Genomic DNA, 19429 nt, shown 5'->3' on the forward strand with positions numbered 1-19429 from the left:
CAGAATATATACAACATTAAGAACCTTTTTACAATTTAGCAAAAGAGGATGGCAAGAACACTTGGAATCTAGCTAGAACCAGCTTCCTGCCATTGTACTGATAATATAATATATGTGATAGACCTATATGTACTTCTGAAACATCTCACAATATCAGAGGAATTTTCTGCATTGTGATTCACAGTTTCCTCATGAATGCAGCTTGGAGAGTCATCCTTAATAACATAACTAGGTTGTCAGATTTTTAGAATTAAACGTGTGGTGGATTTCCCCAAGCCAAACTCAGTATCATTTGCCATGTGGGCTTTTAATTATGCCTACACATGCACACACTTCTCATTTTCTTGTCAAGGAAATAATTGTTTAGATTATATCCAGAGGTAGTTCAGTCAATTCTGCCAGTTCATGTGCAGTGTGGATATATCATCGAAAATGAAGTTCAGTTGCGTTCTCAAGGAATTTGCCCTTGGGCAAGAGATTTTGTACAGCTAACCCTCTCTTAGGAGTCTCCTAGGCAAGAACAGGTTTATAGTAACAGCTAGGCTCCGGTTGATAGCCGAGTGCCTTAAGGACATATTGATTTAATGAGTCCCCTGGACAATCTTGGGCAACCCTTTCCTCAGGCATCTATTTTGGAAGCTATGTGGACCAGCTGATGAGCTGGGCTGCAGAATTACTGCAGATGTTCCAGCACAATAATGACTTGGTGCCTAAACAAACTGTAGACTTGTTTTTGGACCATCTCTGACTTTTCAACATCGTTTCACATAGTACTTTGCTCAGGTAAATATGTAGTTAAAGAACAAGATTGTACAAGTCTAGCCCACACCTGAGTCCCTCCACTGTTTGCTTGTGAGATGGTCAAATTTTCATACAAGCCTCCAGGTAGTCTGTCCCACAAAATCAAAGTGTTCAAAGTTCGGACTTAGCCAATTAGGCTCAATATGCATAGGTCCCCATGCAAAGGCTTTTGACCTTCTAAGCCACACATAGCCCAATACTCATATAATGTTGCCTGCTAGGTTCTTAACAACCCTTCTGTTTGGGTCATCACAGGCATTAGCAAAAACAGCTGATTTATCAAGGCCCTAACAAGCTGGTGGCATTGGGTTGATAGACTTCATTTTTTGTTTAGCAGATAAAGAATTGTGCAGGCCTAATCTGAGGCCTGATACGTAACTTTTTCTTGACATGAGCTTTACATCCTGTTTACTGATGTCTAAGCAAGTATCTCTCTTGAGTAGCAAAATGTTGGTCTTCAAGCAAGTTTCACTCTTCAGATATTCCTCAAGCATTTGGGAAGACACCCAATTGCTCTTTCAGGACTGAAGCTGATGTAAAATTGGCATGCACATAGCAACTCAAAAGAGGCTTTTAAGACACCAGGCATAAGATCTGTGACAATAACAAATAGCGCATGGAGCTGCCAGCAGGACAATTTTACATGGCAAAATCATCTCCTGTTCTTTGCCTCATACCCATTCCATCTCCATGAATGAGGTTTGCAGTAAGCGATGTCAGTTAAATACTGCAGGGTAATAAGATCCCAGCTAACTTAAGATGAATTTTTGGCACCTGGCAATACTCGTTTGTAATAAATTCCCTTTTAGATCATAACCTTGAATAATTCAAGGCAGCATATGCGCCTTAGAACTGTCTCCTCCTTGGCTTGGTTTGCCACCTCCTCCATCTGCTCCTTTGTTTTTCCTGCTTTCAGTCTTCTCGCTACTGCTCACTTGCAAAATCATTCTTTCTTGTCAATTACTGTTGTAGTTCTGCTGGGTATTTGAAAGAATGGTCTTGGCTGTTCTCGACAATAATTTTTTAACGTGCATCTTATGTGAAGACTTAAAGGGGATGAATAAAGAAGGCAAGAAATGAGGAGGGATTGTGTTATATAGGGCCAGCCTACCATTTCTGTACCCTTGCAATCTTAATCTATATTTTGACTTGGATGACACTTTTAGATAGAGATGCCACTAGTATCAGATTTTTGTGGGGACTATTAGCATTTTATCACCTGAGGGCAAACTAATGTAGATCGCACCTGAATTGCTTCCCTGTGGCTTTGTACAGAACCAGCCATGGGCCTCAAGTGTTCAGAGTGCGGTAGGCAAACTCAGTTTCCTGCCAGTAACAATATGGAAATGAGATAACAGAACCGAACAGCATTTGACCATTTGCTTCCAAGCATTTGGCTTGGGGAGGTCACAAGCAGTTGCAGAAGAAGAAGAAGAAGAAGAAGAAGAAGAGTTTGGATTTGATATCCCGCCTTTCACTCCCCTTAAGGAGTCTCAAAGCGGCTAACAATCTCCTTTCCCTTCCTCGCCCACAACAAACACTCTGAGGTGAGTGGGGCTGAGAGACTTCAGAGAAGTATGACTGGCCCAAGGTCACTCAGGAGCTGCATGTGGAGGAGCAGAGATGCGAACCCAGTTTACCAGATTATGAGTCCACTGCTCTTAACCACTACACCACACTGGCTCTCTGCAGGCCTGCTCTAGATTTGCTTGCACCCTACATTGTGTGGAAACAGAAGGATTTCAGAGGTTTTTCCCTCCCCCACCATTTTCCTCCTCCCCTACCAGGGATTAATTCAGGTGGAAAGAGAGGCTGAGCCTCATCACTACGAGCCTTTGCAGACTTTGACCTTGCTTTTTCATATTACAGTGGTACCTCGGGTTAAGTACTTAATTCGTTCCAGAGGTCCGAAACCTGAAACTGTTCTTAACCTGAAGCACCACTTTAGCTAACGGGGCCTCCTGCTGCCAGAGCACGATTTCTGTTCTCATCCTGAAGCAAAGTTCTTAACCCGAGGTACTATTTCTGGGTTAGCGGAGTCTGTAACCTGAGGCGTATGTAACCTGAAGCCTATGTAACCTGAGGTACCACTGTACTATTATTTTGGCAATCTCCTTCAAAGGGGTGTATGATTGAAGACTATGTTTTGACCAAAAAAAAAAAAAAAGTACAGGTAAAGGACCCCTGACAGTTAAGTCCAGTCGCATACGACTCTGGGGTTGCTGCGCTCATCTCGCTTTACTGGCCGAGGGAGCCAGTGTTTGTCCACAGTTTTTCCAGGTCATGTGGCCAGCAGGACTAAGCCGCATCTGGTGCAACGGAACACCAAAACCAGACTAGCGCACGGAAACGCTGTTTACCTTCCCGCCGGAGCAGTACCTATTTATCTACTTGCACTTTTTGGCATGCTTTTGAACTGCCAGGTTGGCAGGAGCAGGGACCGAGCAACGGGAGCTCACCCCGTCGTGGGGATTCAAACCGCCGACCTTCTGATCGGCAAGCCCAAGAGGCTCAGTGGTTTAGACCACAGCGCCACCCGCGTATGTTTTGACAAAATATGCTACAAATACCTTGGACACGGGAAGTGGATAGCCTCAGTCTGGACCTATAGACTAATTCATCTCCAAACTTTTCTTTTTTGGGGGGTGTTGTGTGTGGTGATCCACAAGGAGAATATTTGCCTCACAGTTCTTAGGTTGCCAGTTCAAGATTTGCTGTGGATTTGAGTTGTGGATACTGTGCCATGCCTGAATCCAGATGGCCATTCCCCATGACTAACTATGCGTGCACAATACATGTAGAGGGGCTAAGGGCTCCCGGGTAGAGCAGCTGTTTGCATGCAAGAATCATAGGTTCAATTTCTGGCATCACCAGGTGTTAGGCTGGGAAAGACACCTGCCTGATACACCTGAGAGCTCCTGCCAGATCAGGGTGGGCAGCAGCGCTATGTGAGATGGACCATTAGTCTGACTTGGTCTAGGCCAGCCAGTATTTGCCATATGGGTAATAATGGCAAAGTATAACTTGTACAGATTGAAACAAAGAAAATTTTTTTTCCTTCCAGTAGCACCTTAAAGACCAACTAAGTTAGTTCTTGGTATGAGCTTTCGTGTGCATGCACACTTCTTCAGATACACATGTGTATCTGAAGAAGTGTGCATGCACACGAAAGCTCATACCAAGAACTAATTTAGTTGGTCTTTAAGGTGCTACTGGAAGGGAAAAAAAAATTCTTTGTTTTGACTATGGCAGACCAACACGGCTACCTATCTGTAACTTGTACAGATTGGGCACAACAACCTGGTCATTTTAACCAGTGTCCTTTTTCTGCATGTCTCCTTCTGTCTTTACTAAACCAAGCATGCAGATGAGCTGGCAGGCATTGGTTGGGCTTTGGCTACTGTCACAATCATTACTGTGAGTTGAGTGAAACCATGACAACGCCCGTTGCTGGCTTGCTAGGCAGTTGGGTCAATATGAAGGTCAGCAGTGTCATGTAAAAGAGGTTGATCTCCAAAGACAGTATGAGTGGATCAGACAGTAGCAGGACAGGTTAAGGCTATGTGTGTAGACCGGAATTGTAGTTTCTGTGAACCACTCTGGATAATGTTTTAGGCTACTTTGCACCTTTTCAAATTTCATTGAGACCTTGCTGGCAATTGTCACTTCTCTGATACCTCTCTCTATATGGTATGAGAGAGAGGCTTTTGTTCTTTGCTTAGTCTTGAAACTAGATGGTGTTTTTTTTCCTTAAAGAGATCAAGGTACCTAGGAAACAAGCCCCACGTGTGAAGAGTTGACTCTCTCCTGCTTTATACGGGAAGCAACCGCAGTAGGGTGCTTCTAAAGACTGTTAAGAACAAATATTGTTAGCTCAGATTTTACCCAAGTAGCTTGTTGGCCTATTTTAGGTATTGTGTATATCGCTGAATTTTTGTTTGCAGTTCATTTTGATTTTATATATATTTTAATACGTGATTTTTCATGTTTATAACATTTTAGTGTTGTAATTATATTCTCTAAACCACTTCAGGACCCTTGTTTGGGAAGCAGTCTATAAATAGTTTTAATAAGTAAAGTTGGGATGGAGCAGGTGCTGGAGGAAACCCCAAAATACTTTTGCTGGTACCAGCCAGGTCCTCTTCTTTTTCCTTCATAAAATGCTCAAAATATTACTTATTCTTGATTTACAGCTAACAAAAACGAAGCTTTTCATGAATAAAATTTGGTCAGTATGTTTCTAGCTCACGTGTTCTTATCAAAGTTAAAAGAGTTATTGACTTTTATTTTAAGTTAACTTTTTGTTCTAGTGTAATAAAAATGACCACATTAAAAACTCAGGTCATAGCAATGCCTCAGTGACCGTTTCTGGCTTCAAACAATGTCATTTTGAAGTATGTGGGGAAATCTTGCTTCAGAATTACTGCTATATGGAACTGTCTTTGTAGATTGCTAATATCATCCACTACCACTAAATTCAGCAAGATTTTAATATAGAGACATGTCTAAAAGCTGCATAAAATCAGTTATAGTAGTAAGAATTTTCATAGTGTTCATGCCACTCTCACTTTCCTTGCCATTGCTTCAGACCTCCTCCTGTTAATGCTTAAAATTCCTCAGGGTACCTTTTGTTATATTTTTATCCTACCAAGATTTGCTTTGCATATTATTTCAGCTGAAGCCCAAGACTTTATAGAATCCTTATGACATCAGTGAAATGTGAGACAATAGCAGTTTTTACACTTTGGTAGCAATTATAATGATGCGCTGCGACATCAGAAGGCTTCTTGTATGCCTCAACCGCATTGAAATAGTTTCCCTCGATTTCTGCACAGCCTTAGGATCTACCATACTGAATACAGCCCACCACCCTGCCCCTGGCTGAAGGCTATAGACTTCTCTAACTCGGGAACCAAAAGAAATACATGCTTTGAAATACTGTATGAATAACCGCTCAGAGAACAAGCTGATTTGATAGGAAACGATAGCTGACTATTTTGGATATGCCACAGAGCATCCTAATTAGGGTCGTCCCCCCAGCTATGAAGTGGTTTAAGGCAAAGCATGAAAAAAACAACAACAAGAAAATAAAAAGCAAAGGTAGTCAGGTTGGCTCGTAAGAAAACTCAGAAATCTCATCACAAGGTCTACTTTTATAAGTCCAACCAAAACATCACAACATGGTGAGCAAGGTTTTGGGAAAGCAAGGAGGAGGAAGAAAAAAGAAAAATATGGCTTCATGTTAAAGCCATACTTTCTGCCTTGGTTTCAGTTCCAAGATGGAGTATGGGAAGAGGTTTGATAGACTAGTCACTCCTGGCTGCTATGCAGGTTTCAGGTTACACCGAGGGGTGCTGGGATGAAAAACTAATTTGAAAATATGCAATTTAGCAGTTTTGCTTACTTTTTTTTTTTTTTTAAAGATTTCTAGCTTTTCTCATGCCAAGAGAGTGGGGCGGAAGGCAACAGTTGTTGTTTTTCAAAGTAAATTCAATGAAACAAAATGCCCACTAAGTACAAGTACTATGTCAAAATTCTTCAGAATATGTTCAGTCTGAGATTTAGTGTGGACATACAGAAGGTCATCTGGTACAATTATCCTAGCTTGTACCATTTCATAGTATTAGATGCTAAATTCCATATTTGAATGCTCTTCTCCCTAACATCTAGTTTTCTACACGCAAAGAGCATTTTTAAATGGCAAACTGGTGAGCACTCCACAATGCAATCTCCCATCACTATCACCCCACGGCCACCCAACACACAGCTGAAATCTGAAATGATGCTGTCTGAAAATTGATGTTGATGTTGAATTGGACTTAGGCTTTGGCTAGCATGCTGTGTGAAGATGTTCTACAATTTCTGCCTGCATTTATATAAAGTTAGTCACACGTGGCAGACAAGAGCATCTGTTTGTTCCTCTCCCTTTCCCAACCTCCAGTCCAGCCGCTGTATCAAATGTCTACCATTTCTGAACATGGCGAGACATTCTTTTAAGGTACCTCAATCCCACTTTTCCAATTGTCAGTTCTACGGCTTAAATAAGAATCAATTTCTGAGCAAAGGTATCTTGAGCTGATCACCTAAGGATTCATTAGCAAAATATGTCCTCCCCAATTTAGTGTTGGTACTGGAATCTGAAATTTCGTTTTTTTGAGCTGGTCTATAAACTACCATATTTTTCGCTCTATAACACGCACCCGACCATAACACGCATGTAGTTTTTAGAGGAGGAAAATCCGTAGGCATGCCACCCGTAGGCATTCCCTCCATAACACGCACAGACATTTCCCCTTACTTTTTAGGAGGAAAAAAGTGAGTGTTATGGTGCAAAAAATACAGTATTTGCTTTCTGAGGGTGAATGTTTATTATGTAAGCCATATGCATTTCAGCTCAACTGAGCCTTCCTGAGGGGCTTATCCTGCTCCCTCCTTTACAAGCTGCTCAAAGCTGTGCCCTGTAAGGTCCCTTAAAATGGATGGTCTTTGAGCATCTTATAAGCAAACAGGTGAAATAAGCCACGGAGGAAGACTCATTTGAGCCATAACACTTTGGAAGATTATTATGATTATTATTCCTTTCCTGTATCTCTGATCTATACTTCCCTCACTTTTTGTTTTCATTTGTTTTCATTTGCATTTGTAAGATGCAAAACTGAGCTGCTGAGGATGTGAGAAATTTAATTTTAAAAAGACCTTGATATCCCAAGGCCATTGCCTGGTTTCATTCCCATGTTTGCGGCAGTGCCTTTATTTCTGCTCGTTCTTAATAGTGTTGATGACAACTACACAGGTCCCTTGGGCTTTGCTACTGTTGTGTTCAATTACAGACGGAAGGTCTGATTATCAGAAATGCTGTTCAGTCACAGCTGCAGTGAGGATGAATGGAAATTGAAGGTGCCACGAACCCCTGAAAACGAGGCCCCTGACACCACTCATTTATTTTAATGACTCAGGCCTAACTTGTAGATTTGAATACAATGACTTTCATAACTCCCCCTGAGAGTCCAGCCATGAAAAATAATGAAATGTTATTGGGCCCAGACTATTAAATTAACTTGCACCCTAACCACATCTCTAGGAGAAATTGATTGGATTTCAATCCATCTGACATGATCATTAAAACTTGCATTTATAATTTAACTTTGTAATTGGAACATGGCACCGTTAGAAAGGTTTTGGGCCTCTGTTCCGTGAGGGCATCCTGGTGATTAAAGTCACAGATTGTAAAATGGTTTAGTAACAACCGTGGGAGAGGAAAGGTTCAAACACCAACCATAAGCAAGAATAGCAACTATATCTCAAAGATCATGCCATTTCCAAGTCCAGTTGCACCACTGACCAATCCAGCTGACCATCACTATGCCAAGCGCCCCTCCAAAATAATTTGTGTAGATCTTGTCATCCCCAAAAACAGATGGGCAATAAATCTAGTTTCTAATCTGTACCTTTTTGGAATGTGAGTTGGGGGTACACATGCATGAAGAATACTCTTTAAAAATCCCTGAACAAAGAATAGTAGAATGTCAAAGAGAAGACTAGGGTTGGTCTCTCCTCTCTAACATCTGGTTTTGTGTGTACAGGGATTTTATCATATGAACTGAGAGTATTCAATCACGTGAGCTCCCACCTGTGGTCTGAAGAGGTACATAACCTAGAAGCAGATGGCCATTGCACCATCACTGCTTGTGAGAATTAGGCCCTGGTTCAGGAGGCACGTTGGCCATCTCTGCCCTCGTTTAGGTAGATGGAAGAACTATGAGGTGACCCTTCAACATGTAGTAGAGCCCACCAAGAGGGTGAGCTGCTCCAAAGGTCTGCTTTGCTGTTGGATCTTTGGACTTGTATCTGGTTCCATAAATTCCATAAATTTTGAGGAGCCTCAAAAAAGGAATTAACTTGTGATAAGGTGAAATGTACAGTTGTAGATTCAGGTATCTGAAGAAGTGTGCATGCACACAAAAGCTTATACCAAGAACAAACTTAATTGGTCTCTAAGGTGCTACTGGACAATTTTTTTTATATTTATACAGTTGTAGTTTAAGAAATTACACTTTAAAGGGTGTATATTTTTAGAGCTCACCCTATTTTTTGCTGTTTTTGTAATTCTAAGTTTTGTTTTTTAAAAAAACACCCTTTTAATGTTGTATTTTATATTGTTATAACCTGCCCTAGGAATTTAGGGCGAAGAATGGGTTATTAAATTAAAACAACCAGCACTTTTTTTCCCCAGAAGAGGTGGTGCCATTTGTTTAGTAATTCTCAAATTGCTCTGACCTGTTCACTCACTGCTTATTACCTCAAGCCAGTTAATTATATTGTTGCTGTATATTATTCTAGGAGGAGCTCCTCGTCAATCACATATTAATACTTTTTTGTTTTAATTTATTCATATTTAGCAAGTGAGACCTGCAATGATTTCCACCCAATGTTCTTCACGCACGACCGGTCATTTGAAGAGTTCTTCTGCATTTGTATCCAGCTGCTGAATAAGACATGGAAAGAGATGAGAGCAACTTCTGAAGACTTCAACAAGGCAAGATTTTGGGAAGGGTAGCATTTGGAAGCAAAGCTCCTTTGTTTTCTTGGTTTCCACCTAATATGATTTCATATGTGTCTCTGGACTAGTTTTGAAGGTGATCGAAATGTAAAAGGGAACATACTACCATATGTGGTAAATAGGAACATACTACCATATGTGGTGGTCCTGTCTAGAGATACAAAGATTTTGGAATATGATTTATGAAGAGATAAAGAGATTGATAAAAACTACATTTAGCAAGAAACCGGAAGAATTTTTACTAGGAATGGTTTCAGATCATATTCCCAAAAATAAAACTAGGCTATTTATGTATGCAACGTCAGCAGCAAGGGTTATAGTGGCAAAACACTGGAAAGATAAAAATACACCCACTAAAGAGGAATGGGTAGTCAAATTGTGCGAGTACTTGGAGCTCGCAAAGCTGACAGATGCAATAAGAGATAAATCTAAAAAATTGGTGAAAGAAGAATGGGAATGTTTAAATAATTATTTAGGGGACAAGGGCTCAACAAGAAAGACCTGGTTATGTTTAGAATGATACCGCATAGAGAAATGCTCCCTGATACCAAGGGATGAGGGATTCCTTTGGAATGCAGATAGAGAGAATTGATAAGAATAATGATCTGTTGCAAGCTTGACAGAAGTGTATAATAGATGAGCTTTCCTGCTTTGGCTCATCTTCCTTTTTCTTTTTTCTTTTTTTTCTTATTTTTTTCTCTTTTCTTTTCTTTTATCTTTCCCATAGTTGCTTATGTTCTGTGTCATGCACTTCGACATTTTTTGTAGGTTTTTTCACTACTATTAAGGAATTTTCCTTTGTAATTTTGGTTGTCTATATTTATATGTACTTGTTTATACGATCTGAAGAGAAACCAGAGTTTTGAATCAGCTTTTAGTACCCATAGACCAAATTCATCTAAAAAATAAGAATAAGGCCTAATTTAACCCCAGAGTTTGGAGAAAGTGTGATAAAACATTTGTGAGGGAAAACAAGATTTCAAAATTGCTAGCACTGTTTCCACCTTTAAAATTCTAAATAATTGCGGGGAAATAGCTGAGGCTCCAATACTTTGGCCGCCTCATGAGAAGAGAAGACTCCCTGGAAAAGACCCTGATGTTGGGAAAGATGGAGGGCACAAGAAGAAGGGGACGGCAGGGGACGAGATGGTTGGATAGTGTTCTCAAAGCTACCAACATGATTTTGACCAAACTGCGGGAAGCAGTGGAAGACAGGAGTGCCTGGCGTGCTCTGGTCCATGGCATCACAAAGAGTCGGACCCGACTAAACCCAAAGTGTGACAATAGTCTTTTATGTGGCATTTTATTCTGATGTGTTGAAACATTGACAGAATTATGCTTCAGTTAAGCATATGGATGAGCTCAGCAGCTGAAATGTTCAGTAATGCATTACATAGTTTTAGCATTATAAGTTAACACCTCAGAAGAGATTTGACCAGGGATAGGGATAACTCCTCTACTGGAGACAGGCAGGGTCTTCAACTTGCAGTGTTCTCTCCAGTAGGGCAGAATCATCCCATCTCTCTCTGGACTGACCCTGCCTGCTGCAAGGGATGGTTGGGTCTTCATGTCTCTCTCTGTGGGTGGAGCAAAACACTTGCTTGAGTGCTTGTTTTCTGTGGATTTTCCCTTTGTCTAGTCCTCTCCTTCACCCTGTTTGCTGGATCATCTTTCTGAGTGAGTTTTTTCACTGTGTTTTCCTGTTGGCTACCACCCCCACCCCCCAGCTTCTTCATTTCTACTTCATTCTCTTCATGTCCCCCTTTCCCGGTTGTCTAGGGAAGGGAAAAGTGTGGGGGCAACTGGATTCTGCCCCAATTGCCGGGCAGGCACAGGAGGAGCCCACAAGGCGACAGGGCCAGGAGCTTGTATTTCCCACCTTATTCTTTTAAAAAAGGGAGCTTTTATGCGACCAGTGTCTCTTTTCAAAGCAAGCAGCAGAGGGAATCTTTAGCAGAATGGATGCATTGGAAAAGGAAATTTCTAATGCCATAACTGGTACACTGGCTGGGTTAGTGGATTCTGGTATCTCTTTCTGATATCATGGAAGTTGGGTCATATGATGGAGGCATGATCCATATTGTTTTATTGGTCCTGTTGCTGCGGGTTTGTCGGGTCTTTGGCTAGAACAGCTAACTTACATTGAATTGAATAAAATGTCTATGCAGCTACTTCACAAAGAGGTATAATCTTTCAAGTCGGTCTGTTCTGGATGGCTTGACTTTCATGATTGTGCCTTGTTTGGGAGGAGTGGAAGACACGATCTAGGGTTCGGATCGAACAACAAGCAATGCTTCATGGCTACTCATTCATTGCAAGCCATTAATTGCATCTTACCATAATGTATATATTAGACAATTGTTAGCATTGGTTTCTTGTTTCAATTCTTCTCATCCTTAAGATCGGTTTTTCATTTCAGCAAGCTTACTGTATATATTTAATTGCCATTTCCATATATTTTCTTATCCCTGCGTGATGTGCGTGTGTGTGTGTGAGTGAGAGAGAGAGAATGTTAATCCGATGTGAGATTGTATAGCAATTACAGTGTATTGAATTTTAGCTCTTGGGACCCAAATATCTTCCCGAAAGCTACTCAGCCAGCTTTCGTCTTTAATCATAACAGAAGAAGGAAGAGCTCTTTCATTTAATTTTTCATTAATGAAAGTAAATTGTATATTCTAATCTAGAGGTAGCAGGAGTTTTTCAGCTGGCTGGAGCTGCTGAACACATCGAGGGCTTTCTCTGCTGGAGGACAATTTAGTTCTTCGATAGTTTGACTGTCAACTTCTCCACTAGGTCACCTTTTTTTTTTATTCCCAATGCTGTAATAAATGGAAGAAATCTTAGTTGAATTTTTCTAAATAAATTGTACAGTCTGAACCACTTTATGTGTAATAAGGAATATTGTAGAGAGGTTCATTAAATTTTCTACCTTTAAAATAGAATTTTTAAACCCCCCTTCACAAAGTTTATTTTCTTTATCCAGGTTGGTGCTATTACAGTAATATGAACTAGACAGAGGCACATAACTTCGCTCCCTATTAGGATCTCTCCTTTTTACTGAGCATTCAGTATGCTCATGATGTTATTGAGGTGATCAGTGCCATTTTTCTAGAAAAAGAGGTGCCAGAACTCACCATGAACACCTCCCTCGTTCTCTTAGAATGGAAATGGCCCCCACTAGAGAGGTGCTGGAACTGAGTTCCTGTGAGCTCCCCCTGAAAAAAGCCCTGGAGGCGATTATACATGATCACACTTTCGAGACCATTGGCACCTGCAAATGCTTTGAGGTGCACGTACTGAATTATTTGCAATACATACATGCCTGTAGTTTCCTCCTAACTCTTCCATGCCACAAATGTTCTACAAAGTGTCCCTCCAGAGAGCAATAATATGGTAACACTGGGAAACTATCACCGAACATCTAATTTGTGGACGGTCTGACATAAATACACCACTATTGCACTATTATTGCACCTTTGGCATGTTAGAAATAAAACCCCAGTCTGGAAGGGCCCTTGGAGGTAAGATAGTGTTCTTGCTTAACCTATGCTTTTGCTATGTAACCCTAATTTAGTTCTTTTCACTAGTTCCGTTTTATTTTGGCGTACCTGGATGCATGAATTATTCATACCATTTGAGTATTATAGGAGAACAAAAATGCAGCTGGTTGTCTGCAACCATTAAACTTTTTTTTTCTGTAAAGAAAGTTGTAAAAGATTTTCCATGCATATTGAAGGTGCCCTAAGAGACTATTTTACTATCCCAGTTTTACAGAAGGTGGTAAGTCTATGGATTTCATAAACACAGTATTTTCAGTCACTGAAGTTTGCAGTTGGCGTGTGTGGACATTTTTCTTTCATAATTTTGGCTAGGAGGTTGCATCTGTCCTTTTTTTAAAAAAAATAAAAAATTAATCATTTTTTCAATACAAGCAACAACCGCAAAAGACACAACAAAAACCATAGTAACACTAATAACACAATTTGACAATTCAGATTTGAATACTGATATACCTATGACTACACCTTTTTAACAATTTCCCCCACCTCTCCTCTCCCTACTTCCCACCACTGTCCGCCTTATCACTTAAATATTCCTTCCAGATTTCTTCATATTTATCTATTCTTAATTTGCGTCAACATGCAATTTGTTCGTACGTAGCTAGTCTGTCCATATTATCAATCCATGTGCTCAATGGAATCTTTTTGCGGCTCTTCCAATTCATCAAAACAAGGTTTTTTGCTTCTAATATGGCACGGTACATCCATATTTTTTTTACCCCTTGTAATCTCCCACGTTTCCAGAATAAAATTTAGAATTAAATTCAATTCGCCTAAATAACAATTTCTTTTTATTACTCTTGCTATAAATGTCCTCACCTTGAACCAAAGTGATCTTATCAGGCAATTAATCATCATATGTACCAAGTTCGCCACATCTCCAGCAGTCGTCTGCACTTGTTATTTTCCTCTGGTATAGTTTTGCTGGAGTTCAGTGGACTCTGAATATTATTTTCTGCTGAGTAAGTCTTAGTCTTAGATCCATAGAGGCTATTTCTGTTGATTTTATACTTGACTCCCATATATCATTTGTTATCTGTACCCCTAACTCTTCACTCCATTTTTGTCTATCATATTCTAAATCATATTTCTTTCCGTTGAGTAGGGTTTTATATAGTGCAAGTGTAGAGTTCTTTGTTTTTGTTGCAGAAATTAAATCTTGTAGCAGCATGGGTGTTTCCGATGCTGCTATAGCTTCAGGGCCAAACTGCCTTTCCAACATATGTTTCAATTGGATGTATTGCCATTGTGTTTCACTGGTTGATCCATACTTTACTTGCAAAGTCTTACGTTCCACAAATTTGTAATTTTCATCACTTAATTGATTCAATGTCAAAATACCTTTTTTCATCCAATTTTGCCAAATTATTGATTTCCAATTTTTAATTTTGGGTTGGCCCATATTGTTAATTTCTCGTGCTGATAGGGGACATCCTTATTATTTTTATTTATATTCATCCAAATTTGTATAGGTGCTTTAATAGTTTCCAGGATAATAGGATATTTCATAAAATTGGAGCCGAGTTTAGTCCACCCTACAAGAGTTCAAAGAAACTATATTTGAGAGTAGCCCAATTGGGATTCCTGCTAGCTTTCCAATTGTTAGTCTTACTCAGCAGGTAGGCCTGGTGATATAGTTCCAGATTTGGGAGACCAAAGCCACCTTCCTTAGTTGGAAGTTGCATTTTATGTAGTGATATTTTTGGTGGCTTTGTACCCCATAGGCACGATCTAAATAGTTGATTTATTTTTTGGAAGTAAAATTTGGGAATATGCATTGGAAATCCTCTAAGAATGTATAAAAGCTTTGGAACAACATTCATTTTGAGGGCATTAACCTTTCCCCAAAGGGAAAGGTTTAGAGGTCCCCACCTTTCAATATCAAAAGAAATCTCATTTCTAATTTGATTCAAATTTAATTTTACAATTTGGTCTCTATCTGATGAAATCATTATACCCAAGTATTTATTAAAGTCTTTGTACATCTGAAATTGATGGTTTCTATACAATGTAGCCCTTGGCCCAATTGGTAAAATCTCTGATTTTGTCCAATTTATAGAATATCCCGATATTCTGCCAAAGGTTTTTATTTTCTCCATAATTTTTGGAATTGTATCTTCTGGATTTGTAATAAATAAAAGGATATCATCCGCAAATAATACAATTTTGTAATTATCTTTGTTGTGCTTTACACCCTTGATATGCTCATAGGTTGCATCTGTCCCGAACCACCTGATGAAGAAATAGTGCAGAATTGTTCAGCTGTATAAAGTGGGAGAACATTTTACCTGTTTGACCTCAGGGACTGAATTAGTGTAGCTAAAATTAAAATTAAAAGGTTTTCAGGGTATCTTTTTTCAAAATATTTTAAAATTAGAATGGTAGGGCAACAGCAAGCTTTTTCTTTTTCATTGCCACCTCTCATTAACAGTAAGAATCCATCAATATTTTTATTTTTATTTTGTTTTCATTGATATAATACACATAAGAAAAACACAGAGACTACAGCAGGACACGCCCCCCCCCCAAGTTGTCATCCCCTCACCGCTCTAGTGGTATCAGCCTGTAATTCTCATAATTGTTCTCCATACAGGATAAAGGGTTGTGTTTATGGAGAGAGAGAGAGTTTAATGTTCAGAAGGCCAGTTGAACCCATAGGGAACGGGTTATATGCACGATTTCAACCACATAAGGCATCAAGTGTCTATATTCAGAAGGTTATAATATCCAAATCTGCAAGGATGATTTTGGCAGTTTGTCCTTAAGTCCGGTTTCATTGATATATGAAATAAATAGCCAGCAAATGACAAGAAATCACTTTAGTTTCTCTTTAAGCAAGATACTGATTGCATAATGTTGGTATCTGTGTTTTTTTCATTTCGGTTTTTTAGTCTTTGTCCAATGTATCCAGTTATTCACTTTAACTATAACTGCAACTTCATGGCTTTGAAAAATATTTCTCCTGTTACGTAAATCCTTAGCCAAGGCTATGTACAGGAAGTTTAAGCAGCTGACGTACTCTGGTCCATGGGGTCACGAAGAGTTGGACACGACTAAACAGCAACAGTGCCTTATGCTATTTCCTCTGTAGAACAATTTCCAATTGTATATCAACAACTGTGATAAAAACAGAGCATCTGAGGCTGTTGTATATCATATGCTAGTTGAAAATTGGGCTGTAAGATATAGATGTTCAGGAGAAACCAAGTCTGCTGCCAGCCGTAGCAGTGCCAAGAATGACTTACTTGACCTGGCTATTGCTTGGGAATATGTAAGGTCTCTAACTTGAAAAATCCTATCTGGTGTCTGCATAACATGAGCTAACAAGGATTTCCGAAGGCAGCTGCTCTAGCTTAAATGGTGAACCCAAATGTAAGGAGGACAAAATTATTTAGTGCTCCTTGCAGAATACATTCCCAACCCTCAAAATTCAGAGAGGGGAGCAAGGCTTGTTTACCCGGCTGGATATCCTGGGTTAACTCAATGTTCTTCAGTAGCAAGTTGGTTTACACATTAATTGGGGCAAATCAACAGCTGAAATAGAAAAAAGAAATAAATCAGGGTGTGTACCTCTAAGTGACAATTTAAACAGCAGCGGGATTGATGTTTGATATGCATAGGTAAATATTTAAATATTTGCAGACACAGTGACCCGTGAGCGATCCAGCGGAGTTGAGCTTGGCTGAAAAGCTCTGCAACTGCTTGTATGCACATAGAACCGTTCAAACCTCCCTGTTGGCTGGCAGAGCCAGATATGTTTGAGGTTGAAGCAGGTGACGGTAGCTGTTACTGATGTCTGCTGCCCCTCTGAAGATAGGAAAATTAGAGCCTTTACGAGGAAGAGTGGGATAGAAATTTAATATTAATAAAGAATCTGCCTGAAAGTTTGTCTGCAAAGTAAACAGTGACAATTGTAAGGGGTAAAATCAAATGTGTGAGAAGTGCTTCATCAGTGATCCCGTGTACACCAGGGAAGGGGAACCTGCAGACCACAGTTTCCACCAGGAGTGGCTGGTGGGGTGAAGCCATGGAACTGGAATTTCCTTTGACGAAGACAGGTTTAGCAAACTGAGAGGTAATACAAAAAAAAGTAATTTTAGAATAAATCTTACCTTTCCAGCTCTTGGGATTAGTGCATATTAAATTCCACATATTGCTGCTGAGGTCATTAGCCCTTTATGACATAGTTTTGCCAACAGATGATTCCTATAAATACATCCTATCCATTAGGCATTCTGGGCACATAACTAAAACATTTTCATTTGTCGTTCTAACTTGTTTCCCTGCTGCACATTTTTTTGTAAAATGAGAGTGGTTTCTAATTGAAAAAAAAATATCTCATTGAGTTATAGTGAAAACCTGTTAGGAGACAATAATTGGGTGCACTGAGGGTTATCGGCTCTACTTCATTAGAATCCATTTATTTGAAGGGACTTTGGAACTTAATGCTGTTTGGCATCTTTGGCAGGGATTGTATTAATTTAAGAAACATCTCGTATTTAATCTTTTATATAAATACCATTTTTTTTAGCTTGTTGGAAATGTAGCAAGTGGGTTGTTGCAGTTTCTCTCTCTCTCTATATATAATCTTCCTTACGTTTGGCTAGTCTGCTTTCATAGCTTTGGACCTAGAATCCAACAATCATAGAACTGTAGAGTTGGAAGGGACCCAGTAGATCATCTAGTCCAACCCCCTGTCATGCAGCTGACATGTTCAGTTGTTACTTCCCAGGAAGAAAATTCAACCTAGAACAAGTCACAGGTTTCTGTATGTGCATTTGACTCACTGGGGTGGGGAGGATGTAAGCAACAAATGAAGTGGCTTGTGTCACCTTTATTTGAACAGTCAGTATTTCCCTAACTGCTACGTGCTTTATTGGGTAGAATTTGGCCTGTGTGTCAACTGCATTCAACTGAATACAGTGCAACCTGGTTCAGCTGATTACTTGTCCCTGTGATAGGAGAGGGTATTCATATGCCCAAGAGTGCAATCCTAAATTTGTCTACTCAAAGCTAAATCCCATTTAGTTAGTGTGAGATTCACTTCAGTGTGAGATTCATTTCTTGACAGAAAGTAATGAGTGAATAGGCTCTTTGAATTAATAGATATATCTTGCTGCTTTGGAAAACCTACCCATCAGGTCAGATTTTTTCTGAAGGTAAGAACAATATTAAAAAGCAGCAGTCAGCCACAGCCAATAGGGGACCTTTACCACTAATGAAACTTTAGCTTAAGAAAAAACATCTTTATATTGCAAATAACCACACATTTGGTGACATCTGGCACTTGTCAAAATACCTGTTGCCCAATAGGAGGAAGGTGTTGGCATGAAGATTTAGTAAAGCTATCCAGATCTGCCAAGGCTCAAGTCAATGATGAATTGACAACCTTAACCCACACACAAAGTAATTTTTCTTACATAGATACTGGAAGCCCTGTGTAGGGAGGGTGATGTATGGGGGTCAGATAACGCTGTCTCTAACATGCTGCATCTTCAACAGAACATTTAAATTAAATAGTCATTTACTACAGTTGCCAGACAATTTATATTACAGCCAAGTACCTTAGTACACAGCGCAGGTGGTGCTGTGGTCTAAAACACTGAGCCTCTTGGACTTGCCAATCAGAAGGTCGGCGGTTCAAATCCCCATGGCAGGGTGAGCTCCCATTGCTTGGTCCCAGCTCCTGCCAACCTAGCCGTTCGAAAGCATGCCAAAAAGTGCAAGTAGATAAATAGGTACCACTCCAGCGGAAGGGTAAGCGGTGTTTCCGTGCGCTGCTCTGGTTTCGGTTTTCCGTTGCGCCAGAAGCAGCTTAGTCATGCTGGCCACATGACCCGGAAAAACTGTCTGCAGACAAACGCCGGCTCCCTTAGCCTGTAAAGTGAGATGAGCACCGCAACCCCAGAGTCGTCTGCAACTGGACTTAACTGTCAGGGGTCCTTTGCCTTTCCCTTTTTACCTTGGTCTGAAAGCAGTGCTTTAGGACTCAGGCAGACAACAACTTCATGAAAAGCGGTCGGAGGAATCATGAGAAATGTTTTTTGTTGTTCACTCAGTTTCCAGTTACAGTGGTACCTCGGGATACAGACGCTTCAGGTTACAGACGCTTCAGGTTACAGACTCTGCTAACCCAGAAATAGAGCTTCAGGTTAAGAACTTTGCTTCAGGATGAGAACAGAAATTGTGCTCCGGCGGCATGGCAGCAGCAGGAGGCCCCATTAGCTAAAGTGGTGCTTCAGGTTAAGAACAGTTTCAGGTTAAGGACAGATCTCAGGAACGAATTAAGTACTTAACCAGAGGTACCACTGTACTAGAAAAACAAGGGGAAATGACATTAAAAATAAAAAAAGGCTGCATCACACATGTCAGGGATGGGGAACCATGGCCCTCTAGAAGTTGTTGGACTCAGCCTCCACCATCCCTAAACATTGGTCATGTTCTTTGGGGCTACTAGGGAATTATAGTACAGCAGCATCTGGGGGGCTGTAGGTTCCCCATACCT

General features: G+C 40.1%; 1 protein-coding gene across 9 annotated transcripts in view; it reads left to right on the forward strand.

Annotated features, from left to right (window-relative positions):
• Positions 1-19429, forward strand: part of ELMO1 (engulfment and cell motility 1) — a 286288-nt gene that overhangs the window by 180593 nt on the left and 86266 nt on the right. For 7 of the 9 annotated variants that reach the window (XM_083577984.1, XM_083577978.1, XM_083577981.1 and 4 more), the window contains one exon: positions 9201-9337. In XM_083577984.1, coding sequence (XP_083434110.1) covers positions 9201-9337 — 137 coding nt within the window. Of the gene's footprint in view, positions 1-4213; positions 4342-9200; positions 9338-19429 lie in introns of those variants that run through there. The other 2 variants (XM_083577986.1, XM_083577985.1) reach the window with 2 other exon arrangements.

This window comes from Podarcis filfolensis (assembly GCF_964270895.1).
Source record: "Podarcis filfolensis genome assembly, chromosome: 12".
In the NCBI taxonomy this organism is placed as follows: Eukaryota; Metazoa; Chordata; class Lepidosauria; order Squamata; family Lacertidae; genus Podarcis; species Podarcis filfolensis.